At 39.1% G+C, this 27,595-nt stretch overlaps 1 protein-coding gene across 2 annotated transcripts in view; it reads right to left on the bottom strand.

Moving 5' to 3' along the window:
- NWD2 (NACHT and WD repeat domain containing 2) overlaps positions 1 to 27,595 on the bottom strand; it is a 252,383-nt gene that overhangs the window by 150,434 nt on the left and 74,354 nt on the right. For both annotated transcript variants that reach the window (XM_055434721.2, XM_088836043.1), the window contains exon 2: positions 492 to 580. In XM_055434721.2, coding sequence (XP_055290696.2) covers positions 492 to 580 — 89 coding nt within the window. The remainder of the gene's footprint in view (positions 1 to 491; positions 581 to 27,595) is intronic.

Below are 27,595 nucleotides of genomic sequence, written 5' to 3'. Positions count from 1 at the left end.
ACTTTTTTTTTCTTTTTCTTTTTTTTTGGCTGTGCTGCACAGCTTGTAGGATCTTAGTTCCCTGAACAGGGACTGAACTCGTACCTTTGGCAGTGAAAGCATGATACTCTTAACCACTGGACTGCCAGGGAAGTCCCAGTTTCAACTTTTAGATGCACAACATTTCTAGAGATGCCAGTGTGAAGGCAGGTGCTCTGTAGCTTCACCTTTTTATGTTACTGGAGGTTAGCAACAAAGCAAATAAACATGGTTCAAAGAAAAAGATGAGCCAATAATGAGTAGGGTCCAAGAAGCAGAGAGTAAAAGTGCAAAACCTCAAGAATGACAAAATATTTTACTTCTATTTTCCAGTGTTTCTTTTCACCCATGCTTAGAGAAATTACATTTTCCAGAGCTTAAAACTTCTCTTTTATAACACCTAATTTGTGACAAGAAACAAACATTAGTTGTTTAGCTGATCAAGTTAAATGTGAAATTAATATCAGAGTTACCTGGAATTCTAATCCATAGTTTTCTCTGCAGAATTCTCGCAATTTAGGATACACATTTTCTTTTAGTGCCTGTCTCTCTGCTCCCGTGTCTGTGGTAGAAAAGCAAACACACAGAAAGTGAGTTATGTCCACGTATGTAAAAGAAAGCAGAAAAAAAGAAAGCTTACAAATAAACATGAATATAATCAAGCTGGGTTGCTACACCGTGAAATGATGGGTATTTATCTACTGGAGGGGACTTGTTCTTCACAGAGCAGGGGGAGCCGAGATCCCTCTACCAGGCATACAGGACGGATGGGAGCCCCCTGGTAAGTTCTGCGGGTGCTGGCAGAGCTGAGAGTTCACAGCTGATTCTCTAGACCGATGGAGACCCTCACATCCATCTCTTAATAGCCACAACCACACTGACTTTCAAAGAGGTAAAAGGAAGAATCATAGGACTACTGGGTGTATCTCCATAGAGTATAAATGTTTCAACACACACACACACATTAGTTACTGATTTCCCAAAACATCTAGACTCGATCATTTCCTAAAGCATTTAGAAACAATAGCATCCGTGCAATCAGCACAATAATGAGGAGGGACAATCTGTAGGAGTCAACATCTAAAAACTAGCAGATTACACACATGGTACTTGAAAACTAGCCAGTGGTTCAACAGTAATGTCTTCCACTCGGGGCTTAGGGACCTGTTATATCAGAGAGGGGCTGCTTTACACGTGCCACAGTGTGTAAAAGCTTCAAAACAAAATTTTTAAAAATTATCATAAAGATGGCTAACAAACACATGAAAAAATGCTCAACATCCCTCATAATCAGAGAAATGCAAATCAAAACCACAATGAGATACCATTTCACACCAGTCAGAATGGCTGCTATCCAAAAGTCTACATGCAATAAATGCTGGAGAGGGTGTGGAGAAAAGGGAACCCTGTTACACTGTTGGTGGGAATGCAAACTAGTATAGCCACTATGGAGAACAGTGTGGAGATTCCTCAAAAAACTGGAAATAGAACTGCCATATGATCCAGCAATTGCACTCCTGGGCATACACACCGAGGACACCAGAATTGAAAGAGACACATATACTCCAATGTTCACTGCAACACTGTTTATAATAGTGAGGACATGGAAGCAACCTAGATGTCCATCTGCAGACGAATGGATAAGAAAGTTTTGGTACATATACACAATTCAGCCATTAAAAAGAATACATGTGAATCAGTTCTAATGAGGCAGATGAAATTGGAGCCTATTATACAGAGTAAAGTAAGCCAGAAAGAAAAACACCAATACAGTATACTAATGCATATATAAGAAATTTAGAAAGATGGTAACCTTAACCCTGTATACGAGACAGCAAAAGAGACACAGGTGTATAGAACAGTCTTTGGGACTCTGTGGGAGAGGGTGAGGGTGGGATGATTTGGGAGAATGGCATTGAAACATGTATATCAGCATATGTGAAATGAATCACCAGTCCAGTTTCGACGCATGATACAGGATGCTTGGGGCTGGTGCACGGGGATGACCCGGAGGGAGGATGTGGGGAGGAGGGAGGGGGGAGCAAGAAGGGGAACACATGTACACCCGGGGCAGATTCATGTCAATATATGGCAAAACCAACCAATATAATATTGTACAGTAATTAGCCTCCAACTAAAAAAAAATATCTATGTCATTAAAAATACAAGAAGAAACGGAGAACCTGAAACCAAAAGAACCACAAAATATGGATGTATTTAATGCTGAATGTTCTGCACAGAAAGGGATTTTAGATTCTATCTGTGCTGGACAATGCTCCATATCGGTGATGATGCTATAAGATGCTTACAGCAAAGACAGACTTGCCCTCTCCAAGTAACTTCAGACGGAAATGAGAATCAGAGCTCTTCAAATTTAGGTTAATGTGTTATCTCATGAAAAGGACCATTTGCGAAATGTACCTCAATCCCAGCCAAAACCACGAAACATCTGCATGCCACATTTAGAACTGAGGAGCCAATTTAAAAGACTGTCCTTGTTATTCTCTACTGCATCTGTGCATGCAAACTCAACCATATGCCGCATTGACCTACTCTACTTTCCTGCTGTTCTCAAGCCTGTTTTGAGAGGCAAACAACCAGTCTTGAGAGTCTGAGATGCAGTGGCAGCTCAACAGAGTGACAGGAACCAGTGTTTACAAGGGAACCAAAGATTCCATTCAAGGTCTTTGAGATTACCCTGTGATCCAAACAAGTAGGGTCTTTTTCCACCACGGATCCAACATGGACCTAAGTCCACAGGATAAGTGGGAGGCCCACACTTGAGGAGGGCACACCCGAACAGCAACCAGGTGCTGTTATGGCACCAGTGGGGGCGGGGAACTCAGCTAGCACAAGATTTATACAATCTTGGCATCACATGCCCATCCTCCTTCACCCTGTTTTAAGGGTTGAAAACACAAACTCTGCAGTAAAACTGATAATATTCAATCTCTCTAAAAGGCTACAGATGTTCAAAACCCAGATAACGAAGTCACTTTAAAAATGAAGTATTACCTGTTGTGGAATCTGGGAGTATATTAAATAAAGATTACTGATAAGATATTAAAAAATTTGTATCCTAATAATACATGAAAACATTATGAAATGAGGAACAGAAATCTGCTTCTCAAAAATGTTATTACTGTAAATTTTATTCCTGGGTACTGAGACCTAAATGTGTCTTAGTAAGAAGGCTAAGGCAGAAATCCAGTATCTAATTACTAACATTCATTGAGTGCTTACTGTAGACTAGTAGTGTGCTAAGTATTTCTATGTGCATTTTCTTAGTCACTTCTGTCAACAACCTATGAAATAGGTAAGATTACTAGTCCATTTTTTATATAAGATGAAACAAATATAAAGCTGTTAAGAGACATGCTTGAAGTCATATGACCACTAAGTTGGAGAACTTGGATTTGAATTTAAAGAGCTAAATGTCACACTTTGCTCTAGCCATGGAAAATATGTAACTGTGCAAAGAATATTTGAAAATGACAAGTGTAATAACTTCCCTGAATGATTAAGGGATGCCAAAGTCCTAATACTTATGAAACAAAAATCTGAGTTATCTACGTCTCTTCACCTCTGATGCAAGCCAAGCTCATCTCTCAGCTGAACCTTATCTTGCTGTTTCCATACTTGCCTCCATCCATCTATTCTTCACAGAGCAGCCAGCCCAATCTTGCAAGAACAAATCTGATCACATCACTCTCTCATTTAAAATCCTCCAGCATTTCTTCATGGAACTTGAGATGAAATTCCGCTCCTTACCTTGAATGTCCTCTCCCTCCCTAAGCTCGTTTCTTACCACTTGTCTAGTTCACATCAGTCCAGCAGCACTGGTGTTCATCTGGTTTCTGGATTACAGTTTCACTTGTGACCTTTGCTCGAGCCATGACTTCCTCCAGGAATGCTCAATCCCGTGATCATCTCATGGCATCTCCTGTCACTCAAGTGTCAGCTTTAATGCCACCTCCTCAGAGAGGTCTCCCCCGAGCCCTCCAGCTACAGAAGCCCTCTCTATCACACCACCTTCTTCAAATTCTCTGCACTTTACTCATCACTATTGGTGACAGCTGTTTACCATCTGTCTCCCCCACCGGCCACATGAGTTCAATGGGACTCAGAACCTTTTTCTGTCTCTCTCACTGCTGCATCTCCAGTGACTAGAATCATGCTCAGTTAAGGAAGGAGTAAATGAAAAAAAAAAAAAATCCACAAAAAGACGAGTGATAAAACTGAGCTGACAGACAATGCTTCTCTGAAATTACCTCCAGAAACAGAAAGGCTTCATACATTACAATGTGTCACTGGTTGGATATAGCATCAACACTGTGAAATTCTGGGAAATCAATGATAGGGTTTAGAAAGTCAGCTTCATGAAGTAAGTGAATGAACTAAAATACTGATGTCTTTTCTGGTTTCTGTGTTTCTGGCAAAATACTAATATTTTATCAAATTATGTTGAATGTTTCTAAAAATGTGCGGGAAGTGTATGATAGACATTCTGTTATTACTTATAGTACAAAAGTGACTCAGATTTTCCTATATTTGCATTAATACTGGATGACTGGTTCTGGAAATGGAAAAGTAATTAAAATAGAATGGATTCATTATGTTGGGTGACAGATAAGCTGGCTTAATTATACAAAAAACCTGATTCATACTGACAGCAAATCCAGATGGTTAGCAATTAAAAAAACACTAGAATGTCATGGACAGGAAAAATTAAGTCACAGAATGTTGCCCATAAAAAGGGACCTCTTAAAAAAGTGTATATCAAGACAAGGTATGTAATCACTTATTCTTTACCATCATTGTGTCCATTTGTATCTGCCCACCTTTGAAAAGATGCATAACACTTTAGCAGCACTATAGAGGTTTTTAAACAGTTGCTTTCTGAATAATTCCTCTCTGATTTCAGAATTAATGATGGTCTCTGTGCAGTATCTGAATTACCTGCAGGAGAAGGCAATGGCAAACCACTCCAGTACTCTTGCCTGGAAAATCCCATGGATGGAGGAGCCTGGTAGGCTGCAGTCCGTGGGGTCGCTAAGGGTCAGACACGACTGAGCGACTTCACTTTCACACATTGGAGAAGGAAATGGCAACCCACTCCAGTGTTCTTGCCTGGAGAATCCCAGGGATGGGGGAACCTGGTGGGCTTCCATCTATGGGGTCACACAGAGTCGGACACGACTAAAGTGACTTAGCAGCAGCAGCAGCAGCAGCAGGAATACTAGTTGAGGGAGAATTATCGGTCAATATCACTATCCTATTTCAAGTAGGGTTTAGATTAATTCCAAGTTTTTATTAAAAATAAGAGTGCCAAAATGACCATGTTGGACTGGAACTTCTTACCGCCCCTACTCCCCACACTTAAGGGGATGGACCTTAGGTGAAGTCATTTCCCTCTTGGCAGCTCAGAAAACTTATTTGGGATCTACCTGCAGCTGTCATTCCAGCTGGGTTTCCCGCTTCCCTACACCTCTTCTTGCCTGGATCCTCCCCCTTTTCCTGGCCCCTCAGCCAGTAATACACTACACGTCCTATCTGACTTCTGTCATCTGGGTTGATTTCCTGTTTGGTGGCTTCCCAGAGGCTGCCTCATCTCCATGCCCGCCAAGTCTTCAGTGCCCAGCCAGTCACCCTTACTGTTCTTCATTTCATTGTCACTAAATCCTGCCAATTTCATCATAACCATCTCTGAATCTGGCTATGCTTTTATTCTAATCTCTATTTTTGTACTCATTATCTCAACTCTAAGAGTCCAAAAGTCTCCAATCTCATTGATCTGTTACTTGTCTCTCCTCATTGCAGTCTTATGCTCCACAGAGCTGCTGGAGATAAGTGCTGCTGCTAAGTCGCTTCAGTCGTGTCCGACTCTGTGCGACCCCATAGACGGCAGCCCACCAGGCTCCCCCATCCCTGGGATTCTCCAGGCAAGAACACTGGAGTGGGTTGCCATGTCCTTCTACAAAACAAAAGTGAAAACTCAATTGATCACTAAAAGCCTTGACTGGCTTCTGTTGGCCTAGAGGATGAAGGCCAAAATGTTCAGCACATGTAAATGTATCTCTGACCTAAGTTTCATCTTCTACCACTCTTTACCAGGCACCCTCCAGAGTATTTTTCAGATATTACTTGAACCTTGTCTTCACACATACTGCTTTCCATGCTCAGAATTCCCTATTTACTGCATCCCATTGTTTGACAGATGCAAACCTCCTGAGTCCCAATAAAAAGCATCACAATTTGTGAACTCTTACTGGTTAGAGACAAGCATGTCCTGGTCACCTCATAGCACTTTGCTCAACCCTATATAACACCATGCATTATGTTTTATTATAATATTTGTAATTTATTTTTAGTCTGTCTCCCCCATTACACTCGTGAATTCATGAAAGGCAGAGACATCCTCATACATCTTTATATCACAGAAAATAGAGCAGACCCCAGCACATAGCTAGGACTCAATAAATGGAAGAGAAAATAGATGCTATTATAATTAAAACATTAAATGCAAAGAATTATTTTATCTTCATAAAGTTAACATAAATGAAAATTCAACTTTATCTTAAATTAATAGTTGACTATGTTAATAGCATCAGTGGCAATGTGTGAATTGCGGTGATGTCACAAAATAATGACAAAGTATGGCATAATAAGGAGTTTACTTAGCAAATACTCTTCCTAATTAGCAATAATAATAATAATAAATAATAAAACTGAACAAAATTATCAAAAGAAGCATTTTAGTGTAAATTAACCAAGACCAAGGGCATAAACAAATTGGGAAGTGATTATTAATCAAAAGCAACTGAACTTCAGATAAGAACAGTGGGAGTCTATGAGATTCTTGCCTAGGGTTTCTCCCATCCCTCCTTAACCACTCCCTCTCTTAGACGCCATGTCAGAGAGGGTCAAGCTGTGAACATCAGCATCTTCATTGCCACAGAAGGCTCACCTGATTTGCAGCTAAGCATGGGAAAACTCCATGCCCATGAGTGCTGTTAGCAGCAGTAGTAGTCTCAGAAGCAGACAAACGGGGAAGCCCAGTGGCTCAGCTAGACTGTGACTTCACTCAAATTTTATAAGGAAATAAATGAAATAAACAGCCATAAGACAGTCCTGACAAGCTCTCTGAAAATTCCTGGCTGAAGAAGGCTACCTACAGACATAAAAGATCAAGAGCTATCCACATGCTTCAGGCTGACTTTGAGCCTTGTACATGGAGCATGAAAACACGAGAAGACCTGGTGGTAAAGCAAAAGCTGGGACAGATTAAGACACTGTGCACTAAACTTGACATGTTTTTCACTTAATGAAATGAAAATCCATGTCAAAAGTTAAGAAATGCCACTAAAGCAATGGCTAGAGAGAAATCTGTACCTTTAAACACCTACAGCAGAAATGAAAGGTCTCAAACTGGCAACTTAGGATTCTTAAGAAACTAGAAAAAGATGAAAGAAAGAAGACATATATCTGGCCAAAAGCCACAGAAAAAGACACTCAACATCACTGATTATTAGGGAAATGCAAATCAGAACCACAATGAAATGTTACCTCACACCTGTCAGAATGGCTATTACCAGAAAGGCAACAAAGTAACTGCTGGCAAGGATGTAAAGAAAGGGGAACCCTCATGCACTGCTGGGGTGAATGTAAATTGCAGCCACTATAGAAAACCTTATGGAGATTCCTCAAAGAATTAAATACAACTACTATGTAATCTAGCAATTCCACTACTGGGTATTTATCAAAAAACTCAAACACTACTTAGAAAAGATATATGAACCTCTATGTTCATTGACACATTATTTATAATATCTAAGATATGAATGTGACCTAACGTACATTCATAGATAAAGAAGATGTGGTATACATATATACAATGGAATATAACTCAGCCATAAAAAGAAAGAAATCTTGTCATTTGCATCAATATGGATGGATCTACAGAGAATTACGCTAAGTGAAATAAGTCAGATAAAGATGAATACTATGTGATTTCACTTATATATAGAATCTAAAAGACAAAACAAATGAACAAACACAACAAATCAGAAATAGTTAAAGACCTCAGGAACAAATAGGTGATTGCCAGAGGAGATGGGATGGTAGGGCAGGGGCCAGAAATAGGTACAAACTTTCAGCTACAAAATAAATGAGTCATGAGTATGAAGTATACAGTGTGAGGAATATAGTTAATAAGTAAATAATGTCTTTGTGGTGACATACCACACCTAGACATTGTGGTGATCATTCTCAGATGTACAGAGAAAAATCACTATGGTGTAATAAGAACTGACAGTGTCCCATACAACCAATAAAGCCAAAAGTTAGCTCTCTGAATGTGTAGTACAATTTACAAACCTCTAGCTAGGTTGATTAAGAAAAAATAAGACAAACTATCATAATTTGGGATGAAATATAGCATAAAGATGCTATAGAAATTTTAAAAAGTTATAAGGGCATAAAATTATGAACAATAACTTTATTTCTAATAAATCAGAAAACCTGGGTGAAATGACCAAATTCTATAAGCAGAAATTCTTGAAACTGACTCAAGAAAAAGAAAATATGAAGAAATCTAAAACAAATTAAAAAATCTGAATTAGTTATTAAAAATCTTCCCAAAGAAAATCCCTAGCCCAGAGAATTTAACTGATAAATTATAACTATGTAAAGAAATATTCTGTTACACTATCAGAAAATAGAGTAGAAGGAATACTTCAACTTATTCTTTAAGTCTATATCATCCTAAACCCCAAACCATACATTTGCCAAAATCTAATTCCCTGGTGGCTCAGAGGTTAGAGCATCTGCCTCCAATGCGGGAGACCAGGGTTCGATCCCTGGGTCGGGAAGATCCCCTGGAGAAGGAAATGGTAACCCACTCCAGTACTCTTGCCTGGAGAATCCCATGGACAGAGAAGCGTGGTAGGCTACAGTCCACGGGGTCGCATAGAGTCAGACCCAACTGAGTGACGGAACGGAACGGAATACCCATTCAGGATAAAAACTCAGCCATGGAGAACAGAAAGGTATTTCTTGATCCTGATAAAGGCTACCTACACAGAACCTTACAATTAGCACTATGCTTCACAGCTTAAGACTGAGTATTTTCCACTTATGAACACACTATCACTTCTATTCAACACTTTACTGGAGGTTGTAATCAGTGCAGTGAAGAACAAATGAAAAATAAAGGCACCTAGCATGCTGCAGTCCGTGGGGTCACAAAAAGTCAGACACGACTAACCTACTGAACCAAACTGAGATTGAAAAGGAAAGAAAATTTATTTTCAGACAACATGGTCTTATATGTAGAAAATTCTGAGAAATCCAGAGAAAAATAATAACTAATAAATGATTTCAACAAGGTCACTGATAGACTACAACAGTATTTCTTTATATTTACAACAAACAATTCAGAAGTGAAACAGAAAAACTGCATTTATGATAGCATTAAAATAGTAAAACACTGAAAAAAATTTTACAAAAATAATGCAAGACATACATTGTAAAGTGTAAGACCTTGCTGAGAGAAAGATCTAAAAGGAGAGAGAGACATTTCATGTTTTTGGATGGGAAGGCTCAATATTACTAGAATGGCAAACCTCACAAATTACAGGCTTGAGATTCTCCAAAGTGATCTACAGACCCAAAACAGTCGCTATCAAAATTCCAGCATATTTTGCAATTATGTTGTCACTGCCATTATTTAAATGAAGTTTTAAAGCACACCCTAGTCAATCTTGCTCATTATTCAATTTAAGTACACCAATTGGTATCAAACAGGGAAGACAGAGGGACTGAGCATGGTTCTAGAATCAAACTCCCCATGTCTAAATCCCAGCTCCTTCACCTGCCAGCTGTGTGATCTCAGCTGAATTGTCAAGTCTCATTTTTTTCATTTGTCATATGGAATGAAAATTACTAGTATCAAGCTTATGAGGTTGTTGCCAAGATTAGGATGGAATCTTTCAAAAACACCTGGCATGTGGTAAATGCTCAATAAGCACTGCAATTATTCTAGCAAATAATTTGGGGAATCAAGGATTAAAGCATCTTTTATTACTTATGAGAATTTTCAGCACTAAAAGATTAATAGTAAAGTAGCTGCAACAATCATGATCTTGTCCCACATCGTATTTCTTAAAAAATGATTAAATTTTCAAGATATTTTTCAAAGCTTTAGGGAAAGCCATAGTTAAAATGTAATTTAAAAAATATCACCAGTTTATCCAGATACCCTTAAAAGTTCCCAGTAGGACTTCAATAGTTGTATTATTGATAAACTTCAATACATTTTAGGAAAAAAGGGTAAACTATAAAAGATAACAATGCTGGACTTGTTTCTGGTAATACTGAGAAAAAAAACCTGCAGAAATATGACACTTCCGTTCAGTTCAGTTGCTTAGTCGTGCCCGACTCTTTGCGACCCCATGAATCACAGCACGCCAGGCCTCCCTGTCCATCACCAACTCCCGGAGTTCACTCAAACTCATGTCCATCGAGTCGGTGATGCCATCCAGCCATCTCATTCTCTGTCGTCCCCATCTCCTCCCACCCCCAATCCCTCCTAGCATCAGACTCTTTTCCAGTGAGTCAGCTCGTCGCATGAGGTGGCCAAAGTATTGGAGTTTCAGCTTTAGCATCAGTCCTTCCAATGAACACCCAGGATTGATCTCCTTTAGAATGGACTGGCTGGATCTCCTTGCAGTCCAAGGAACTCTCAAGAGTCTACACACATATACACACATATATACATATGCATACATATATAAATGTATATATATGTATATATATATAAAAAGGTCACACACACACATATATATATGTGAGTGTGTGTGACATTTTTGTATACTAAGGGCCATTTCAATGTTACAATCATTTTTAGAGTTGTTGTAATTGATGTGAATATCATGTTTTTTTCAAATTGTTCTGAGCCTATAGTGTTTGCTTTGTGAATATATAATATATATGCATTGTATATATTCTGTATAGTTACATTGGACTGAAATATTAGCTGAATTGATATAAGTAAAGTATGTATTGGGTACTTTCCCCCCTAGCCTGGTTGTTCAATCTTTTAAAAAAAATGTTTAAACTTTAAAAAAAGAAAGATTTTAAACTGGCCTTTATTATATGGTCACAAATAAAGTTGCAGTTAGAAAGGATGGGGAGGGAAAAAATAGTTTTGAGTGTCTTTGAACAGAAGCGTAAGACTAAGGTTTGTTTGGTTCCCTTAATCTCTTCATTAAAATATCTTATTAATGCTAAAACAAAACAAAATGAAACTGTCCTGCTTTGGTAGTGACCCCAGGTGCTCCAGAAGCATAATCTCTAATGAGGCCTTAATGAATTTCAGCAAATTAAAGAATATTAAGCCACATGTGCGCATGCGCGCACACACACAAATCAATAAACACACAAGAAAACAAGGCACCATGAGTTAGAACCAGCTGAAACAAACAAAAAAAATTAGCTAAAACACATCCACACAGTACAATTACTGAATTATCTGGAATATAGGTGCTTAAAAATGAAAGTTAGCATTGAATAAAACAATAGGAACAAGAAGCACACACAAAAATCAATAAAGCAGTCTTTTAGAATAATACAGCAGTACCTCTAGAAAAAAATTCATTTAAATTAAAATTCAGTGGAATTGTTAAATAGCTGAAAAAGACTAAGTGAACAGAAAGATAGATGGGAACAAATTATCCAGAATATAGTAGAAAGAAATTAAAAAAATCTGGAAAGTTGGCAGATTCAGATAATACAGTAAAATCTAACATTCATCTTTCAAGCTCCAGGAGGATGAAGAAGAGAGCTTAGAAAGAGGCAACACTCGAATAAATAATGGCTAAATATTTACCCAAATTTGTTGAAAGAGTCCAGTCCTCATCTTTAGCAAGGCCAACAAATTCCAGACATAATAAAGAATTACACACAAATATAGAAGTTATAGTTCATGGTGAAAATGAAGAACACCAAAAAAGAGGATCTTAAAAATAGCTAGAGGAAAAAAAAGGACAGATAACCTACAACATAATGAAAATTATACTTTCAACTGACATGGCATCACCAACAGAAGCCAAAGATTGGAACATTATCTTTACTAGGCTGAAAGAAATAGCAAGTGTCAGCCTAGAATTAAATAGGAAGCAAAGTAATCTTTCAAAAAAAAAGGGCAAAATAAAATATTTTTAGAAAAGCAAAAAGTGAGTTTCCTGCCTTTTTTCTCCTTATCAATTATTTTATTTTCCCCCCAGTTTTATTGTGATATAATTGACATACAGCAATTGATATACAGTTATGTATCGGTTTGCGCTTCCCAGGTGGCTCAGCCATAAAGAATCCACCTGTCAATGGAGGAGATACAAGAGATGTGGGTTCAATCCCTGGATTCGGAAGATCCTCTGGAGGAGGAAATGGCAACCCACTGCAGTATTCTTGCCTGGATAATCCCATGGACAGAGGAGACGGGCGGGCTACAATCCATGGGTTGCAAAGAGCCAGACATGACTGAGCACACACACAATGTATACGTTTAGGATGTACAGAATAAGGACTTGACTTTTCACAATAAGTTTAATGAACACCCATTATCTCATACAGATACCAAAATAAATATAAAAAATCTGTGTGTGATGACAACTCTTTCAATTTACCCTTTCATATATAAAGAGTTAATTATATTTATCATGTTGTATATTACATCCCTAGTACTTATTTATTTTAGAAATTTGTACATATTGACCATCTTCCTCTATTGCCCACACCCCTGCCTCTGATAACCACAAACTTGGTCTCTTTTTCTATTAGTTTGGATGCTTGTTTTTGACATATAACGGACATACAACACCATGTTAGTTTCTGATACACAGAATCGTGATTCTTTTTTTTTCTATATCATTTCAAAATGATCACTCAGCTCAGTTGTGTCTGACTCTTTGTGACCCCATGGACTTCAGCACACCAGGCTTCCCTGTCCATCACCAACTTCCAGAGCCTACTTAAATTCATGTCCATTGCGTCAGTGAAGCCATCCAACCATCTCATCCTCTATCGTCCCCTTCTCCCACCTTTAATCTTTCCTAGCATCAGGGTCTTTTCCAATGAGTTGGTTCTTTACATCAGGTAGCCAAAGTATTGGAGTTTCAGCTTCAGCATCAGTCCTTCCAATGAATATTCAGGACAGATTTCCTTTAGGATGGATGGACTGGTTGGATCTCCTTGATAGTCCAAGGGACTGTCAAGAGTCTTCTCCAATACCACGGTTCAAAAGCATCAATTCTTTGGCACTCAGCTTTCTTTATAGTTCAACTCACAGCCATACACGACTACTGGAAAAACCATAGCCTTGACTAGATGGACCTTTGTTGGTGAAGTAATGTCTCTGCTTTTTAATATGCTGTCTAGGTTGGTCATAGCTTTTCTTCCAGGAGCAAGTGTCTTTTAATTTCATGGCTGCAATTACCATCTGCAGTGATTTTGGAGCCCCCCAAAATAAAATCAGCCACTGTTTTCCCATTTATTTGCCATGAAGTGATGGGATCAGATGTCATGATCTTAGTTTTCTGAGTGCTAAGTCAACTTTTTCATTCTCCTCTTTCACTTTCATCAAAAGGCTCTTTAGTTCTTCTTCACTTTCTGCAATAAGGGTGGTGTCAACTGCATATCTGAGGTTATTGATATTTCTCCTAGCAATCTTGATTCCAGCTTGTGCTTCATCCAGCTTAATGTTTCTCATGATGTACCCTGCATACAAGTTAAATAAGTAGGGTGACAATATACAGCCTTGATGTACTCCTTTTCCTATTTGGAACCAGTCTATTGTTCCATGTCCAGTTCTAACTGTTGTTTCTTGACCTGCATACAGATTTCTCAGGAGGCAGGTCAGGTGGTCTGGTATTCTCATCTCTTTAAGGATTTTCCGGAGTTTGTTGTGATCCACAGAGTCAAAGACTTTGGCGTAGTCAGTAAAGCAAAAGTAGATGTTTTTCTGGAACACTCTTGTTTTTTCCATGATCCAGTGGATGGTGGCAATTTGATCACTATGTAAGTATTTAAGATACATCACCATACAGTAATTACATAATTTCTGATGATATTCCCCACACTGTACATTTCATACTTGTGACTCACTTATTTTTCAACTGGAAGTTTGTACCTTTTAATCCCCGTCACCTATTTCTTTCCTCTACCTACATCCCTCCTCTCTAGCAAGCACCTATTTCTTTGTGTCTGTAACTGTTTCTGTTTTGTTTCTCAGATGTTTTGTTTCTGTTCATTTGTTTTCTCAGATGCCACATTGTAAGTGAAATTAAAAGTATTTGACTTTCTCTGACTTATTTTAATTAGCATACACCCTGTATGTCTACCCATGTTGTTGCAAATGGCAAGGTTTCATTCTTTTTTATGGCTGATTAATATTCAAATATATATCTATCTATCTCACATCTTTTTTTATCCATTTATCTATTGATGGGTGCTTGGTTTGCTTTCATATCTTGCTCACTGTAAATAATGCTGCAATGGATACAGGGGTACATAGATCTTTTCTAATTGGTGTTTTCTTTTTCTTTGGATAAAATAGCCAGGAATGAAATTTCTGGATCATAAGATTGTTCCATTTTTAATTTTTTGAGGAAATTCCATACTGTTTTCCCTAGTGGATACAGCAATTTATATACCCAGCAACAGTGCACAAGAGTTCCCTTCCTTCACATCCTCACCAACACTTGTTGTCTTTTTGATAATAGCCATTCTGACAGGTATGAGGTGATAGCTCCTTGTGGTTTTGTTTTCTATTTCCTTGATGATTAGTGATGTTGAATATCTTTTCATGTGTCTGTTGTCCATCTGTATTTCTTCTTTGGAAAAATATCTATTCAGTTCCTCTTCCCATTTTCAATCAGATTGTTTTTTGATGTTGAGTCGTGTGAATATTTTGTAGATTTTGGGTATAAACCCCTTATCAGTTATTGGTGATAAATATATTTTCTCGTTTAGTAGGTAGCCTTTTCATTTTGTTGATAGCTTCCTTTACTGTGCAAAAAATTTTTAGCTGGATGTACTCACATTTATTTCTGCTTTTGTTTCACTTGACTAAGGCAACATATTAAAAAATATTACTAAGATTAATGTCAAAGAATTACTGTCTATATTTTCTTCTATATGCTTTATGATTTCAGGTCTTAGAATCAAGTCTTTAATCTATTTTGAATTTATTTTTGTGTATGGTGTGAGAGAGTAGTCCAGTTCGATTCTTTTGCACATAGCTGTCCAGTTTTCCCAACACCATTTCTTGAAGAGGATGTCTTTTACCAACTGTACATTCTTCCCTTCTGTGCTACAGATTAACTGCCCATGTAAATGTTGGTTCATTTCTTGGCTCTCTATTCTGTGCCTTATTTCTTTAGATAGAAATTCTAGAGGACTTATTTCAAGTAGACAAAAATTTGAGACGCAAGAAGTACTGGTATGCAAATAAACTAGTAAATATATACCTAAGCCTAAAAATAAATTAGTTGCTACGTCAAACTAAAAATCTTTAGCAGAGCAAAGAAAAACAATAGCAAAAGAAAAAGAGAGAGTGTATTTGCAAACCATATACCCAATAAGGGGTTAATCTTCAAACTATACAAAGAACTCATATGGCTCAACCAACAAAAGAACAAACAATCCAATTGAAAAATGGGTAGAGGATCTAAACAGACATTTTTCTAAAGAAGACATACAGATGGCCAACAGGCACATGAAAAGATGCTCAACATCACTAATCATCAGGGAAATGAAAACCAAAACCACAGTGAGTTATCATCTCACACCTGTCAGAATGGCTTTTGTCAAAATGATAAGAAATTACAAGCGTTGGTGAGAATGTGTGGAAAAAAGAAACTTCATGCCCTGTTGGTAGGAATGTAAACTGGTATCGCCACTAGGGAAAACAAAATGAAAGTCTCAAAAAATTAAAAACAGAACTACCATATGACCCAGCAATTCCTATTCTAGGTATATAAACAAAACAATAGACTGTTAAATATATGAAACTAATAATGCTGTATGTCAATTGTAGCGGCTCAGCTGGTAAAGAATCTGCCTGTGATGCAGGAGATGTAGATAGATGTGAGTTCGAGCCCCAGGTCGGGAAGATCCCCTGGAGGAGGGCAAGGAAACCCTCTCCAGTATTCTTGCCTGGAAAATCCCATAGACAGCGAAGCCTGGAGTCCATGGGGTTGCAAAGAGTCGGACGTGACTGAACATGCACGTACTCCCCAAGGCTGCCACCCTGTTCTATCCACTTCACACTGATGAGCAGAACCAAGCTACCTGCAGTCCTCTGGTGTGGACCCAGAAAACAGCCCCGGATAAGCACAGATGTGATAGGCTAGCAGTGCACACTGACAGCACGTCCATCCACAGATAAAACTAGCATGATGAGTGTTAAAATCTTAGTTCCTTATGTTTTCTGGAGAATAATGATGTTTTGAGTGTCTTTATTCTTTGTTCATTCTGCTTGTTAATATTTCTAAGGTCCATGCAACTAGATATTATTTCAGCCATGCATATTATTGAATATATTTAATATAATATTTTCCCTTTCACAAACAGTTCATTTTTATTACAAACTGAATAATAATAAGTGAAGTTACTGCAAAATTGGTAACTTTGGAATTTTCGATTTCTTTTAAATTTTGAGAGCAAATTTCTTCAAATTAGCATAATTCATCTCTAATTATTCTCTTCCTTTCATGTTAAAGTCTATTTAAATAACACTCAGTAAGAACTATAAATGGCAACTCAAATCTTCTCATTCAAATATAATTGGAATTTCACACTCCACTAGTATGACTTCATTCACATATAGTTCTCAACAAGTGCTTGCCACATTAAAATTTATTGGTTGCTATAGTGTTTCTTCCAAAATAAAAGACACACAAGGTACATCCCTGCCCCCAGCATTCACAGTATATTGGGGCCAGACAGCAGTCAGCTAAGAAGGGGATTCCCAGTAATGCATAGCAAATTCTAGAATAGAGGGATAAGAAAAATGCTACTGGAGCAGAAAGATAGGAGTAATTAATTTGTCTAATATCAGGGAAAGTTTATCAGAGAAGATGACAATTAAGACCTGAAATATGGATAAAAATGTTCCTAGGTAGAAAGGAAGAAATAGCTTCCAGAAGAGTAGCAGCACAAGGAAAACAAGGAAAGTTTAAGAAGTGTGTGATGTGTTATAGGAGCATCAGGTAGTGTAGTTTGTTGTGCAATGTACAGGTGGTGGTTTTTGTTTAGTTGCTAAGTTGTATACAACTCTTGCGACCCATAAACTGTAGCCCACCAGGCTCCTCTGTCCATGGAATTTCCCAGGCAAGAATACTGGCATGGATTGCCATTTCCTTCTCCAAGGGATCTTCCCAACCAAGGAACTGAACCCAGGTCTCCTGCATTGCAGGCGGATTCTACAGGGGTTACATTATAAATTATTAAAATATAAAATATTAACAGGGGGTTAGTCTATAAATTATTAGCCTTTGCTGTTTCTTTGTTTGCTGAGAGTTTGGGGGGTAACGGCAATTATTTCTTTTCATCAAATGGGAAAGGAAAGAATACATATGAAGGAATACACAGAACCAAAGCAATTCATCATTCTCTTCAGTCAACTACAGGAAAAACACTTTCATACTATGTCTACAATGCAGCTGTCACTTACTGCAGACGTTTCCCTGCACCTGGCTGACCTGTCTGTTTAGAGTAATTCATCAGTCAGTCAGTCCTCCATTTGTCCAGACTCTACTGTGTACCCAACACTCAGCTGGGTGTCAGGGAGTCAAAGGAAACACTGTCTGGTCCCCAGTGCAAAGAAACCTGCTTTAGATAAGAGTCAAAACTAAGGTACCTGTAGAAAACAGAAAATTGTTCCATATTAAACTGAATGGAACACATTCTAGACACTAATTTATAGGCCCAAACTGGGGAAAAGTTTTAGAAAAGTTATGACTTGAAAATGAGTAGAATTCAGAAAAAGAGTATGGTAGAAAAGAGAGCTTTCCTGCTGCAGAAGAAGACCCAGAGCCTGTTATAGAAAGAGGCAGGAGTCTGAGAACAAAATTTCCTAAAGGGACAGGGAAACAAGTTTTGGTACTGGGACCAACTTACTGAAGGTCTTGAAAACGAGGAGTCTGGATCTAATGAAGGATCTGCTGACCTGATACATGTGATCTTATGGGAAGGTACAAAGGTACATTCCCTAAAGGCAGATCTGACAAAAAAGAAATGGGAACAGGGAGGATTGCCCAAAAGAACCACAGTAACCCATACACAAGGTAAGGTGAACTTATATCTTGGTTACAACAGGAAAAGAAAGGGTACAAAGGAGAGACATTTTAAGGGGAATGGAGTGACAGGTTGTATATGTGTGAGAGGGAGCTGCTGTAGTGTGGCTCTTAAGAGGAATCATGGGTTTGATTACAGGCTTGGTTAAACAACATGCATGTCCTAGGGCTGGACCATAAGCCTTTAAAAACCTCAGAGAATGTCCTTACTACCTACCTTCCTCACTGGGATTAAATCAATATAAAGTACTTCTCACACAGTAATGTCTCAATAAAAGTTGGTTGCACCACCACCACCATCACACCAGTTCAGTTCAGTTCAGTCGCTCAGTCATGTCCGACTCTCCACAACCCAATAAATCACAGCACACCAGGCTTCCCTGTCCATCACCAACTCCCGGAGTTCACACAAACTCAAGTCCACAGAGTCAGCGATGCCATCCAGCCATCTCATTCTCGGTCGTTCCCTTCTCCTCCTGCCCCCAACCTTTCCCAGCATCAGAGTCCCTTCCAGTGAGTCAACTTGTCACATGAGGTGGCCAAAGTATTGCAGTTTCAGCTTTAGCATCAGTCCCTCCAATGAACACCCAGGATCGATCTCCCTTAGAATGGACTGGTTGGATCTCCTTGCGGTACAAGGGACTCTCAAGAGTCTTCTCCAACACCACAGTTCAAAAGCATCAATTCTTTGGCGATCAGCCTTCTTCACAGTCCAACTCTCATATCCATACATGACCACGGGAAAAACCATAGCCTTGACTAGACGGACCTTTGTTGGCAAATTAATGTCTCTGCTTTTTACTATATTATCAAGGTTGGTTATAACCTTCCTTCCAAGGAGTGAGCATCTTTTCATTTCATGGCTGCAATCAGCAACTGCAGTGATTTTGGAGCCCAAAAAATAAACTCTGACACTGTTTCCACTGTTTTTCCATCTATTTCCCATGAAGTGATGGGACCAGATGCCATGATCTTTGTTTTCTGAATGTTGAGCTTCAAGCCAACCTTTTCACTCTCCTCTTTCACTTTCATCAAGAGGCTTTTGAGTTCCTCTTCACTTTCTGCCATAAGGGTAGTGTCATCAGCATATCTGAGATTACTGATATTTCTCCCAGCAATCTTGATTCCAGCTTGTGCTTCTTCCAGCCCAGCGTTCCTCATGATGTACTCTGCATATAAGTTAAATAAGCAAGGTGACAATATACAGCCTTGACGTACTCCTTTTCCTATTTGGAACTAGTCTGTTGTCCCATTTACAGTTCTGACTGTTGCTTCCTGACCTGCATACATGTTTCTCAAGAGGCAGGTCAGGTGGTCTGGTATTCCCATCTCTTTCAGAATTCTCCACAGTTTATTGTGATCCACACAGTCAAAGGCTTTGGCATAGTCAGTGAAGCAGAAATAGATGCTCTTCTGGAACTCTCTTGCTTTCTCCATGATCCAGCGGATGTTGGCAATTTGATCTCTGGTGCCTCTGCCTTTTCTAAAACCTGCTTGAACATCTGGGAGTTCACGGTTCACATATTGCTGCTGGCTTGGAGAATTTTGAGCATGACTTTACTAGCGTGTGAGATGAGTGCAACTGTGCGGTAGTTTGAGCATTCTTTGGCATTGCCTTTCTTTGGGATTGGAATGAAGACTGACCTTTTCCAGTCCTGTGGCCACTGCTGAGTTTTCCAAATTTGCTGGCATATTGAGTGCAGCACTTTCACAGCATCATCTTTCAAGCTTTGAAATAGCTCAACTGGAATTCCATCACCACCACTAGCTTTGTTCATAGTGATGCTTTCTAAGGCCCACTTGACTTCACATTCCAAGATGTCTGGCTCTAGGTCAGTGATCACGTTATCGTGACTATCTTGGTTGTGAAGATCTTTTTTGTACAGTTCTTCTGTGTATTCTTGCTACCTCTTCTTAATATCTTCTTCTTCTGTTAGGTCCATACCATTTCTGTCCTTTATTGAGCCCATCTTTGCATGAAATGTTCCCTTGGAATCTCTAACTTTCTTGAAGAGATCTCTTGTTTTTCCTATTCTGTTGTTTTCCTCTATTTCTTTGCATTGATCACTGAGGAAGGCTTTCTTATCTCTCCTTGCTATTCTTTGGAACTCTGCATTCAGATGCTTATATCTTTCCTTTTCTCCTTTGCTTTTCACTTCTCTTCTTTTCACAGCTATTTGTAAGGCCTCTTCAGACAGCCATTTTGCTTTTTTGCATTTCTTTTCCATGGGGATGGTCTTGGTCCCTGTCTCCTGTACAATGTCATGAACCTCCGTCCAGAGTTCATCAGGCACTCTATCTATCAGATCTAGTCCCTTAAATCTATTTCTTACTTCCACTGTATAATATAAGGGATCTGATTTAGGTCATATCTGAATGGTCTAGTGGTTTTCCCTACTTTCTCCAATTTAAGTCTGAATTTGGCAATAAGGAGTTCATGATCTGAGTCACAGTCAGCTCCTGGTCTTGTTTTTGCTAACTGTATACAGCTTCTCCATCTTTGGCTGCAAAGAATATAATCAATTTGATTTCGGTGTTGACCATCTGGTGATGTCGATGTGTAGAGTCTTCTCTTGTGTTGTTGGAAGAGGGTGTTTGCTATGACCAGTGCGTTCTCTTGGCAAAACTCTATTAGCCTTTGCCCTGCTTCATTCCGTGCTCCGAGGCCACATTTGCCTGTTACTCCAGGTGTTTCCTGACTTCCTACTTTTGCATTCCAGTCCCCTATAATGAAAAGGACATCTTTTTTGGGTGTTAGCTCTAAAAGGTCTTGTAGGTCTTCATAGAACCGTTCAATTTCGGCTTCTTCAGCGTTACCGGAGTGATTACAATTTCTCTACTTTAAAAAATAACTATTTTTTCCATTTTAATTGACAGGTATCTTGCAGAGAAATGCTTTGAGACGATAGGCTGCTGCTAAGTCACTTCAGTTGTGTCCGACTCTGTGTGACCCCATAGACGGAAGCCCACCAGGCTCTCCTGTCCCTGGGATTCTCCAGGCAAGAACACTGGAGTGGGTTGCCATTTCCTTCTCCAATGTGTGAAAGTGAAAAGTGAAAGTGAAGTTGCTCAGTCGTGTCCGACCCTTAGTGACCCCATGGACTGCAGCCTACCAGGTTCCTCCATCCATGGAATTTTCTAAGCAAGAGTACTGGAGTGGCTTGCCATTGCCTTCTCCGTTGAGACAATATAACAACCTGTTATTCCTCAACCTTTTACCCATTAGTTAGGGCATCTACTGAAGATCCCTGCCTCATTAAATTATTACAGTTGGCAAATAATTATTTTCTATTTCCATTATCTTTTACATTTATCAATTAAATATCTACTGTCAGGAAGCACTCTCTCCCTTCCCATCCATCTCCACTTTCATTCACCCAGCCACCCACCCATATGTCTACCTACCTCAATAGGGGTTCAGTTCAGTTCAGTCACCAAGTCGTGACCGACTCTTTGCGAAATGTAATAAATATGAAGAACAGTCCCTGACTCCTACTGAACAGGAACAGATCTGGTTCTCACACACATGTGATGGTGTTCTCTTGCTGAAAGTAAGTAATTTCTTACAATGCCAGTATCAGATGCTCTGTCACCATGCTATAGTGAAACACAGGCAGAACCACTCCATAAATGCATGTGGACCCAGAACACAAAAAATAGGAATCCTGTCCAAACCACAAAAAATGACCAATACCTCCCACTGCCCACTGATGTGAGTGCTGGTTATTTACCAAACACAAGTTTAGTTTTGCTCCACTCCTCTTGCCTCCTATATACAAATCATTAATATAACCAATAGAGAAACCACCCATTCTTGACAGCACGCACTTGAGAGTAAAACCACACTTCTTAAAATCTCCCCCCAATAATCGAGCAGGGAAGTCTAAATACGAAAATAAAACCTCTTCATTTACTGGAATACACCCTTACTGAGATGTCCCCCAGCTCCTCACGGTGTGCACTCTCACTTGTTGCCACGAGCCAAGAAACCCAACTTTGTTTAACTAGATGTTTATTCCTGGGAGGTCTGAATGGAGGGCATCAACAATAATTTTACAATGGAGAAATCTGACAGACACCGCCTTAAACAAGCAATCAACAAATATTACCAAAAGTGGAACACTATCCTAATCCTCCTGATACAATGTCCCGAGGAGAACGCATCATTTTTGAATTGGGTTGGCTCAAAAAGCATAATACAAATTTAATCATGCAGAAACGTCAAACCACACCAAAGACATTCTACAAAAAACTGCAGCATGCTCTTCAAAAATATTAACGCCAAGGATTAAGGAACTATACTGAATTAAAGATGACTATAGAGACATGACAGCTGAATGCATCCCATGGTCCAGCATTACTGCAGCAAGTGGTAAATTAGGATCTACAGATTAGGTAAGACTGAATTCATGTCAGTTTCCCAATTGATAACTGTATTGTTATATAAGGAGATGTCCTTTTTAGGAAATGCACGCTGAAGCATTTAAGTGCAAAGAATAGACATGTATGTTAAAATTATACACACGTGTGTGTGCTTAGTTGATCAGTCAAGTCCTACTCTTTGAGACCCCATGGACTGTAGCCCACTGTGCTCCTCTGCCCATGGAATTTTCCACACAAGAATACTGGAGTGGGTTTCCATTTCCTACTTCAGGGTATCGTCTCAATGCAGAGATTGAATCTGCATCTCTTGCATTGGCAGGCAGATTCTTTACCACCCACGCCACCTGGGAAGCCCATACACACATACATATATGTTAAAATTGTATGTGTGAATACACATGTAAACACAGAGACACAGAGAGGAGGAGGGTGGGATAAAGCAAACGCGACAGAGTACTAACATTTGGGGAATTCAGATGAAGGGTATATGGAAGTTAATTTTACTCTTTTACAACTTTTCTGTAAGTCTGAAATTACTGTCCATTCTCATACCTGCAGTAAAGTTCTATGAAGCATGACTCATGCTTGAAAGAAGCTTGTTAGTGCATAGATTTTCTCCCAAACATGCTCTGTAGCCCTCTCAGGTCAGGAGTACTATGCACACACACTTCAGCACTGTAGTCTGGGGCCCCTTTACATAGCAAAATCCCCAAGAAAACCCCCCACAAAAGTCTGGAAAATGGGGCACTAAACAGACTGTGACAAGAACGCTTGCTTGCAGTATTAAGCTGAGACAGGAAGGCACGGCGTCCCCTGTTCAGCCTCAGCAGGGAACTGGGCACATCAGGTGACATGAATATCTCGGCCATCTGCATGTGTGCAGGATGACTGGAAAAGCACAAGGACTGATTGGGCAGTTACAAATTTCAGCCATGGATGAATTCACTGATATGGAATTTGTGAATAATGAGGCCTTATTGACTGTATATCAAAATAAAAAGGAAATATATTTTCAGTCTGGAAGACTAGAAAAATAGTAGTACAATAAAATAAGACATGGTCTTTGGGCAGGAGAACTGTTCTGGGAGGGAAAGTGAAAGTGAAAATTGCTCAGTCGTGTCCAACTCTGCAACCCCATGGGCTGTAGCAGATAGTATTTAACTCGGGATAGTATAGGTTTGGAAGGTTGTCCTAGAAATGCCTTAGATACATTTGGAAATCCAGGAGCTGATGAAAGCCAAATTAGAGAAAGAGATGAAGTCTATGGGAATTATTGTTTATACAGTAGGGATAACTGAAGCCATAATTAGAGCAAAGGGAGACCCAGGTTTTGTGCTTAACTTGTAACACAAGTGAGAATTAAATCATTACAGTGAAGAAACGCAGAATCAAGAAAGGGGAATATAGTGAAACTGCCTCTTTTTTGACAAAGCTATTCAAATACATGCACTGAGTAAGGAGCAGCAGATAGTTTCAATGAGACAGTTTCAATAAAAAAATATAGGATTTGACTTGACAGAGCTTTCCAGATCCAATGGGCTATCTATCCAAAGACAGAGTCACTGTTATTGGAGATAATCAAACACAGGGTGCAGGTCATTTACCAGGATGAGCGCATTATCGAATATTCTGATTGGATAATAATTTAAGACCTGTACAATGTACAGCAAAACCAATACAATACTGTAAAGTAATTAGCCTCCAATTAAAATAAATAAAAATTAAAAAAATAAAATTAAGCAACCAAAAAAAAAAAAAAACCTGTACAATGATTCTAATATCCTGTGACTAACTTTTGCTGAATCTTTTCTCTGGAGTCTTTAGTGATTCCCGTATACTCCATCAACCATGAAGTAGGTCTCCAGATCCTTAAAAATAATCAAACCTATCAAAGCAAAAATTTTTGACCTAGGCAAAATATTGTCACCATAGTCCATTTCATTGAAATATCTAAAACATGGAGATACAGGCAGAAGCGGCATCTTCATTACTGTGGTCCACCCTCTCCCTTAGTTTGCTGCTATCTTAAAAATAAACAAAAGGTGAGATGGACATCTGGGGCCTGGGACACATCCTCCTTAGCTGCTCCTTATGGAAAGTCAGCATGAGCTGAGTTACAGAGCAGAAATGAGTACTTGGGGCTCAAGGGTGGGAGGCTTATTTATTTTTTTAAAAAGACAGTCCTGGGAATTCCACACTAGGTTGCAGTCTTTGGTGCCAAGGATTTCTCTGAAATAGCGAGAAGTTATCTCTGAAATATGCTGAAGTTAAAACTGTCAAGAGCATAATACTCACTCCTGAACTTCCATAAACGTACTCTTTCACTGGTGTGTGGGAGCGCTGGGGACAACGGCCATTATTATAGCAACAAAACTGAAAGCTCTCACACCTGTCTCACTGCATCAGATCTGGCCAGCTCTGTGGTTCCCCTCGCATTACTTTCCCTGACAACACACACAGCCTCCCTCTCCCCTCAGGGTGTGGGGCAGGGGAGAGGAGAGACTTTCTGTGACTTGTGGAACACCAATGGCTAGTCTTCTGACATTTACCTATAAGCCTTTTACAGTGCTTTTGATTAGTTTAGAATACTCACTGATAGGCCTCCTTTGGTTTTCTGAATTCTGAATCTTTTTTTTTAATGAACAGTGTCCCAGGCTTAACACTTGTTAGGTACTAACCAATAAAGTGAAAAAGGAGAGTGAAAAAGTTGGCTTAAAGCTCAACATTCAGAAAACTAAGATCATGGCATCTGGTCTCATCACTTCATGGCAAATAGATGGGGAAACAGTGGAAACAGTGTCAGACTTTAATTTGGGGGGCTCCAAAATCACTGCAGATGGTGATTGCAGCCATGAAATTAAAAGACGCTTACTCCTTGGAAGGAAAGTTGTGACCAACCTAGACAGCATATTAAAAAGCAAATATATTACTTTGCCAACAAAGGTCCATTTAGTCAAGGCTATGGTTTTTCCGGTAGTCATGTATGGATGTGAGAGTTGGACTGTGAAGAAAGCTGATGGCGAAGAATTGATGCTTTTGAACTGTGGTGTTGGAGAAGACGCTTGAAGTCCTGTGGACTGCAAGGAGATGCAACCAGTCCATCCTAAAGGAGAACAGTCCTGGGTGTTCATTGGAAGGACTGATGTTGAAGCTGAAACTCCAATCCTTTGGCCACCTCATGCAAAGAGCTGACTCATTTGAAAAGACCCTGATGCTGGGAAAGACTGATGGCAGGAGGAGAAGGGGACGACAGAGGATGAGATAGTTGGATGGCATCACTGACTCAATGGACATGAGTTTGAGTGAACTCCGGGAGTTGGTGATGGACAGGGAGGCCTGGCGTGCTGCGGTTCATGGGGTCGCAAAGAGCTGGACATGACTGAGCTGAACATATATATTTTAAATCTAATGCTGTGTGATCCTGTTAATCTAATTAAGCCAAAATGATCTTCAGTTAGAGGTGCTTCGGTGTCTAAGGAGTCAGCACACACTCAGACAATTTCCCAAATTTTCAAGAACTGAGAATTCCGGCAGTTTAATATGATACCTATACCAAAGGGATGCATTGGATAGTGCCTTCATTTTGTTTTGAGATATGTTTTAATATCCCGATCTTATATATTTATGGATGTGCTCATCTGGTCTCATAACTAAAGGGGTGAAATACCTCAGTCATGTCACATCATGAGAACACTGATATAATTTTTGAGAAAAGAAACAGTCAAAAGGTTAGAGTTATCCTTCCTTCTGATGCATTTATCAATAATTCTCACGTGTGCTCAGTTGTGTCCAGATTTTTGTGAGCCCATGGACTGTAGCCCGCCAAGCTCCTCTGTCCATGGAATTTTCCAGGCAAGAATACTGGAGTGGGTAGCCATTTCCTACTCCAGGGGATCTTCCTGACCCAGGAATCAAACCCGCGTCTCATGTCTCCTGAACTGGCAGGAGGGTTCTTTACCATTAGCACCACCTGGGAAACTTTCTTTGTCAATAACACATTATTATTATTATTATTATTAGTGTGAAATTCTAAATACTTCTCATAGCTAAAGCCTGTAAAAGAAGTTTCCTTTTAATCCTTTAAAGGATGTTTTTACTTGACTTTTCTCCAAAGTATCAATATTGAATGTTGTAAAAATACTTTTAGCATTTACTTTCAAATGAAATATTCAATGCTCAATGCTTTCATGGAAAATTTCCCGTTAAAAATCCATTATACTAAAAGTAAATATCTGCATGGAGTCCTCTAGACTGATGTAATTAGAATTAAATTTACAAAAAGGTAATGGAGATTTTATCAGCACTAGCATGCAGTTCAACACAGCAGCTGAATAATTGCAGCTTCTTTCCTGTATAATCTGGGATGAATAAAATTTTGCAATTTTAAGTATTTTTAAGAAAATATCTTACAGCAAATCCTTAGACTTGACTATTATTTTCTTTATGGCATCTCAACTTTACTACAAAGTATTAAATAATGCAAGAAAATCAAAGTGGTACAAAGGTGAGAACCTGGCCACATTTAGTTACTTTTAAATTGCTGAACTAACAACCCAGGGTAAGGCCTGCTCCTGACAATGATTACTCCTGCAGCACGCCCTGAGCTGATCTCCGGCCTCTGAGGTAGATGGTGAAATTCATGCCTTTGGTCAAAGAATCCCTGTGATCCCTTTCAGGTTTGGTCTCAGGATTCCAGACTAGACAGAGATGCATATTTTAAGAAGTCAATTAAATCTAAACTTGTCATATCATTTATTTTCTTCACCTCCTTCAGTTCAGTCACTCAGTCCTGTCTGACTCTTTGCATGAGGTGGCCAAAGTATTGGAGTTTCAGCTTTAGC

This window comes from Moschus berezovskii, chromosome 5 (assembly GCF_049115385.1).
Source record: "Moschus berezovskii isolate FMDL1 chromosome 5, NW_MosBer_1.0, whole genome shotgun sequence".
In the NCBI taxonomy this organism is placed as follows: domain Eukaryota; kingdom Metazoa; phylum Chordata; class Mammalia; order Artiodactyla; family Moschidae; genus Moschus; species Moschus berezovskii.
The sequence above is the reverse complement of the archived record's forward strand: the minus strand, read 5'-3'. Positions and strand labels throughout refer to the sequence as shown.